The 7,087-nt window shown below is 47.1% G+C and overlaps 1 protein-coding gene across 1 annotated transcript; it reads right to left on the bottom strand.

Annotated features, from left to right (window-relative positions):
* Nucleotides 1-2,447: 2,447 nt before the first annotated feature.
* lratd2b (LRAT domain containing 2b) lies at nucleotides 2,448-5,576 on the bottom strand. Its single transcript, XM_064946864.1, has 2 exons — nucleotides 5,391-5,576; nucleotides 2,448-5,212 (listed from the first exon to the last, which is right to left on the bottom strand). The coding sequence occupies exon 2, from the start codon at nucleotides 4,983-4,985 to the stop codon at nucleotides 4,152-4,154; it is 834 nt and encodes a 277-aa protein (XP_064802936.1). The 5' UTR covers nucleotides 4,986-5,212; nucleotides 5,391-5,576; the 3' UTR covers nucleotides 2,448-4,151.
* Nucleotides 5,577-7,087: the final 1,511 nt, after the last annotated feature.

The raw sequence follows: 7,087 nt of genomic DNA, 5'->3' as shown, positions 1-7,087 counted from the left end.
CATCCTTTACCCCAGATCAACCCTGGTCAGAGATGAGGTGACCATCCTTCACCCCAGATCAACCCTGGTCAGAGATGAGGTGACCATCCTTTACCCCAGATCAACCCTGGTCAGAGATGAGGTGACCATCCTTTACCCCGGATCAACCCTGGTCAGAGATGAGGTGACGGGACTTTACCTCGGATCAACCCTGGTCAGAGATGAGGTGACGGGACTTTACCCCAGATCAACCCTGGTCAGAGATGAGGTGACCATCCTTTACCCCGGATCAACCCTGGTCAGAGATGAGGTGACCATTCTTTAACACCAGATCAACCCTGGTCAGAGATGAGGTGACCATCCTTAACCCCAGATCAACCCTGGTCAACGATGAGGTGACGGGTCTTTACCTCGGATCAACCCTTGTTATCTCAGTGCAAATACAACACTGGAAAACAAACAAGAGCTGGGTCTCTCCCACCACGTGACTTAAAATGCTTCAGGCGTCACTCTGACTACAGGGATAACGAGGCCTCAGCGGTTGGCTGTGCAAGTGTGTGTGTGTGTGTGCGTGCAAAACAATCACTGCTCAAAACTAGCTAAAGGAAAAGAAACAGCATTAGAATGCAGAGAAGCAGTCTCTCTCTCTCTCTCACACACACACACACACACACACACACACTGAAAACAGAGATTACCTTTGTTAGGGGAAGCAGATAAATGTTGTGCCTTTGTGTAGTAATCCTGGTAACCTGCTGAAACACGTTTTGGGCCTCTGCTGACAGGCAGAAAGGTGCTTAGTTAAAGCTCAGTAACTAATCACCTTTACATAACATAACACTTTGTGCAACAATCCTGCTTAAAGCAAAACTAACAACCCGGATGTCAACAAAAGAACAGCACCAACTCGTTGAACATCTTGAACAGGATACCCCGAGGGGTGAAGGGCCGAACGGAACACCCCCGAGGGGTGAAGGGCCGAACGGAACACCCCCGAGGGGTGAAGGGCCGAACGGAACACCCCCGAGGGGTGAAGGCCTCAACGGAACACCCCCGAGGGGTGAAGGCCTCAACGGAACACCCCCGAGGGGTGAAGGCCTCAACGGAACACCCCCGAGGGGTGAAGGCCTCAACGGAACACCCCCGAGGGGTGAAGGCCTCAACGGAACACCCCCGAGGGGTGAAGGCCTCAACGGAACACCCCGAGGGGTGAAGGCCTCAACGGAACACCCCCGAGGGGTGAAGGCCTCAACGGAACACCCCCGAGGGGTGAAGGCCTCAACGGAACACCCCCGAGGGGTGAAGGCCTCAACGGAACACCCCGAGGGGTGAAGGGCTAAACCAGAATACCTTGAGGGGAGAAGGGTTTTGGGAGATAGTGAAGCAGCATTCAAGATGTCGGAGGTTATTCAGCTATTCTGGAGGTTGAATCAAACTGTATCAATGCCACAGTTCACTTTCTATCCACCTCAAATGGAACACAATCAAAGGGAAAATGTTGGAATGGTTGTGTAGTGGATGAAATGAAATGACTCCTGCTCAGGGAGATAAAGTAAAGCAATGACTCCTGCTCAGGGAGATAAAGTAAAGCAATGACTCCTGTCCAGGGAGATAAAGTAAAGCAATGACTCCTGCTCAGGGAGATAAAGTAAAGCAATGACTCCTGTCCAGGGAGATAAAGTAAAGCAATGACTCCTGTCCAGGGAGATAAAGTAATGGAATGACTCCTGCTCAGGGAGATAAAGTAATGGAATGACTCCTGCTCAGGGAGATAAAGTAATGGAATGACTCCTGCTCAGGGAGATAAAGTAAAGCAATGACTCCTGTCCAGGGAGATAAAGTAATGGAATGACTCCTGCTCAGGGAGATAAAGTAATGGAATGACTCCTGCTCAGGGAGATAATGGAATGGAATGACTCCTGCTCAGGGAGATAAAGTAATGGAATGACTCCTGCTCAGGGAGATAAAGTAATGGAATGACTCCTGCTTAAGGAGATAAAGTAATGTCTCCTGCTCAGGGAGATAAAGTAAAGCAATGACTCCTGCTCAGGGAGATAAAGTAATGGAATGACTCCTGCTTAAGGAGATAAAGTAATGGAATGACTCCTGCTCAGGGAGATAAAGTAAAGCAATGTCTCCTGCTCAGGGAGATAAAGTAAAGCAATGACTCCTGCTCAGGGAGATAAAGTAATGGAATGACTCCTGCTCGGGGAGATAAAGGAATGGAATGACTCCTGCTCAGGGAGATAAAGGAATGGAATGACTCCTGCTCAGGGAGATAAAGTATTAAAGTAATGGGATGACTCCAGCTCAGGGAGATAAAGTAATGGAACGACTCCTGCTCAGGGAGATAAAGTATTAAAGTAATGTGGTTGTACCTGACGTTGGGTGTGAATGCAAAACTACACAGTACCAGAAATCAATGTCTGGTTTTTAATTGAATAGAAATACATTTAAGAAAATATGCATTAAGGTTAAATAGATATTTATTTCCATATATTTCCTCATACAAACATTCACTTCCAAAAAAAAAAAGTTTAAAAAACCCCATGAAATCAATAATAGACTCAATTTAAAAAAAAGTGCAGCCAGGAAACATCCCAAATGGCACCCTGTATAGTAGTACACTACATTTGACAAGGGACCATAGGGCTCTGGCCAAAAGTAGTGCACTATATAGGGAGCCATTTGGGACACACAGAGTTGTGGTTGTGAATACAATAACCAGTCAGACAGGTCAGAAAGGGAATCATAAAGTCACAGTAGGGAATCAGGGAAGTGAACAGTCAAATGGATCACATGTTCTGCTCCCTCCCTCTCCATTGGTCTAAAACACCAGGGGATGTCCAGGAGCATGTTCTACTCCCTCTCCATTGGTCTAAAACACCAGGGGTTGTCCAGGAGCATGTTCTACTCCCCCTCTATTGGTCTAAAACACCAGGAGTTGTCCAGGAGCATGTTCTGCTCCCTCTCCATTGGTCTAAAACACCAGGAGTTGTCCAGGAGCACGCTGTGCAACAACCACATATGATAGGCTATCGAAAAGGCTTTGCTCCTCTTCAGATCGGTAGAAAACAACAGTGACCAGTCCATATGGGACGACATGAAGCTTCACTGAACAAACAGAAATGTGTGAAAGTGTTGTTCCCATGATTCATGAGCTGGAATAAAATGAGACAAGAAATGTTCCATACACATCCCTGTTAGTGAACATCTCTCCTTTGCCAAGATAATCCATTCACCTGACAGGTGTGGCATATCAAGAAGCTGATTAAACAGAATGATAATTACACAAGTGCACCTTGTGCTGGGGACAATAAAAAGGCCACACACACACAAAATAAAGTGCAGTTTTGTCACACAACACAATGTCACAAGTTGAGGGACCGTACACTTGTCATGCTGACTGCAGGAATGTCCACCAGAGCTGTTATCAGAGAATTGAATTTTGATTTCTCTAACATAAAAACAACATTAGATGTGGGTTAGAGAATTTGGCAGTATGTCCAACCAACCTCAAACCGCGCAGACCAGGTGTATGGCGTTGTGTGGGCGAGCGGTTTACTGACGTCAACGTTGTGAACAGAGTGCCCCGTGGTGGCGGTGGGGTTATGGTATGGGGCAGGTATAAGCTACGGACACAACGAACACAATTGCATTTGAAATCGAGGGCAATTTGGAATGTCCAGAGACACCGTGACAAGATCCTGAGGCTCATTTAAAAAAAAAAAAAATGTATCCGTGACCAACAGATGCATATTTGTTTACATCCGATAGTGAACATTAGACCCTATATCCATATACTAGGGCCTAATCAATGTATTTCAATCGACTTTTTTCCTTATATGAACCATAACTCAGTAAATTCTTTGAAATTGTTGCATGTTGAGTTTATATTTTTGTTCAGTATAGACAGGAATGTTTGTGTGTTTCAAGGTGTCCTTATCTCAAGGTAGAAACTGTTGGTGAATTAAATGCACGTCATTGGTTGAGTTGCTACTTCATCTCAAACCAATATAAATGCTTTTGTATGCATAAAAGGCGCAAGGCATTGCGCCAAAAAACAAAATGTATTTCCAACAGTGTTCTAGTCACGTGGGCCCCTGTATCCTAAAGCTGAACGCTGCCCAAGTCCTCCACTGGACATTACCATCAGTTTCTCTTGGGGTCTTTCAGTTTACACTCTGATGAAAGTCGTCCTTAATTTCCGCATCGGTTGCGTTGAGATGGTTAGCTAACTCTTGCGTCACCGCATCTCTGCCTATCTGATCGTTTCTCCTCTTCTCCATGATCAAGTCGTCAAAACTCTGAAATTCAAGGACGTGACTTTTCTTTTCAGAAAACAACATTTTCAACCTGTAGGGCTGCTTTCCGATACGGATCTCTCCTCCTATTTTAAATTCCCTCTTCCCGAACCTGCACCACGCAGCAAAGCACTCAGAGTTCCTCCAGTACAGCTCTCGGTCTCTCGTTCCTACTTGCTGCACCGCGTTCTGCACCACCACCTCCGGAGGCAGAGCGCGGAATTTATACAGCCCGTTAACTATCCTGCCTCGCTTTCCCTGACTGGCATCTGTCAGGAAATTATTTTTGATTTCAGCCCGGTGCAGGTGAACGACCTGAAAGTCGCCCACGTACACAACCCAGTGAGGATACTGGCCCGTAGCCACGAACTCCACCAAATCCCCCGGTATGCACTTGTTTAAAAGATTCTCAGTCGAATACGTGCTCATATCAGAGAGTTTGAGATTTTTCTCGTACACAGATTCGTCACGGTAGTACACAACACACTCCAGCTCGTTGCAGTTATCGTATTGTTTCTCTTCCTCGTTCTGATCCTTGTCCGGTCCGTCAACACGTTCCTCTTGTTCGTCGTCGTCCGCGGAGAAGATGTAGGACACTCCGATCCGGGGCCCCAGCTCATCCTCCGTGTCAAACCCGTTCGGATCTGCGGTCGGAACATTGTCATAAGTCAGATGTGTCAGTTTCTCAACCTGGTTACCCATGCCACTTCCAGGTGGGTGGTGACAACAAAAAATAAATGACACGTTTCCACCTGTTCCAGGCGCGGAGGTGGTGAGGTCGGTGCTTTAGGTAGGAAACGTAACACGACCGGTAATTCGATCCGGGTAGGACTAATATCAAGGTGTGGGACGGTTCCAATCCATCATCAAATGCATCCGGTCAAAAATACAATACCGGGATGATGTCCAAAAAGATTCTGGATATCAACCTAGTGAAAAAGAGAGAGGCATGTTTGAGTTTTTAAAATGTCCAAGGCGGTGATATATGACACTGTCTCGTTAAACTCTTTGAGAGCGGTAGGTCAACATTTCAAACAGGTGTATGCACCTGTTTAAACCGGTTGGCAGGCATTTTAAATCAAGGAAAGAAACGGCGTTTTTACTCACCCCCAAGGTCTTGTAGATATTGAAAGTACATCACCGACGAGCCATTCGTTAGTATCATCCACAGGAAACGACATATAACCGTCTACAGCTTGGTTTTCGGTCTCCTTTCTCAGAAGACTCCGGCTGTACGCGGTCGACTCCACCGTTGTTTCTGTGTGAACTGAAACTACCGGCGTGTTGCAGCGAGCCTCACCACGGCTTTATTACGGCGTGTCTCTTAAAGAGACAGCGCACATTTATTACGTCCAACAAGTGATAACCACCAGACCAAGTCCCTATACTCGTGCATTACTTCCTATTTGTTTTCCTTCTCCTTATCGTGGGGTTTGGTTTATGCCGTATGTTCACCAGATGCACATGCGGTTTGCCATATCTTTTTATTTTGTTGTGGGTTTTTTTTACCGGATGTCGAGCCTGCATTTTTTTTGTGTATTTGACGCACACGTGCCTCGCAATGCTGCAGAACGGTTTGAAGCATGGAGAAGATCATTTAGAGACCAACGCTAATAATTAGAACAGATGACAGGTGTTCTCCTATGGACCTACTGGTTTCATAGACTGGCAGAGAGACCAACAGACTGGGTCACCCAAAGGGTCTATTTAGAGTTTCAGATTGTGTTTCTGACTCAGTGCTTTATTTTTAGCTGTTGTTGTGCAGAGTGGCTCCTATCTGTCTGTCTGTCTGCTGAGTGGTGACTGGGGTGGGTGGGGGGTGGGGGGTGGGGGGGGGGGTGAATATCCAATACATCACTCCTTTTTATTTTGAAACCTGACATTTGATTTCAGTTGTCTGTCCCTAGAAGGAATGTCTCCCCACCTGTCTGCCTGGCAGGGCTCAGAGAAGAGTGTTACACTGCTTCAAAGACCAACTGTCTGTCCCTAGAAGGAATGTCTCCCCACCTGTCTGCCTGGCAGGGCTCAGAGAAGAGTGTTACACTGCTTCAAAGACCAACTGTCTGTCCCTAGAAGGAATGTCTCCCCACCTGTCTGCCTGGCAGGGCTCAGAGAAGAGTGTTACACTGCTTCAAAGACCAACTGTCTGTCCCTAGAAGGAATGTCTCCCCACCTGTCTGCCTGGCAGGGCTCAGAGAAGAGTGTTACACTGCTTCAAAGACCAACTGTCTGTCCCTAGAAGGAATGTCTCCCCACCTGTCTGCCTGGCAGGGCTCAGAGAAGAGTGTTACACTGCTTCAAAGACCAACTGTCTGTCCCTAGAAGGAATGTCTCCCCACCTGTCTGCCTGGCAGGGCTCAGAGAAGAGTGTTACACTGCTTCAAAGACCAACTGTCTGTCCCTAGAAGGAATGTCTCCCCACCTGTCTGCCTGGCAGGGCTCAGAGAAGAGTGTTACACTGCTTCAAAGACCAACTGTCTGTCCCTAGAAGGAATGTCTCCCCACCTGTCTGCCTGGCAGGGCTCAGAGAAGAGTGTTACACTGCTTCAAAGACCAACTGTCTGTCCCTATAAGGATTGTCTCCCCACCTGTCTGCCTGGCAGGGCTCAGAGAAGAGTGTTACACTGCTTCAAAGACCAACTGTCTGTCCCTAGAAGGAATGTCTCCCCACCTGTCTGCCTGGCAGGGCTCAGAGAAGAGTGTTACACTGCTTCAAAGACCAACTGTCTGTCCCTAGAAGGAATGTCTCCCCACCTGTCTGCCTAGCAGGGCTCAGAGAAGAGTGTTACACTGCTTCAAAGACC

This window comes from Oncorhynchus masou, chromosome 29, assembly GCF_036934945.1.
Source record: "Oncorhynchus masou masou isolate Uvic2021 chromosome 29, UVic_Omas_1.1, whole genome shotgun sequence".
NCBI classification, from domain to species: Eukaryota; Metazoa; Chordata; class Actinopteri; order Salmoniformes; family Salmonidae; genus Oncorhynchus; species Oncorhynchus masou.
The sequence above is the reverse complement of the archived record's forward strand: the minus strand, read 5'-3'. Positions and strand labels throughout refer to the sequence as shown.

What these genes read in the sequence shown, in the direction of transcription:
- lratd2b (XM_064946864.1), bottom strand. Translation starts at nt 4,985, where the DNA reads ATGGGTAACCAGGTTGAGAAACTGACACATCTGACTTATGACAATGTT.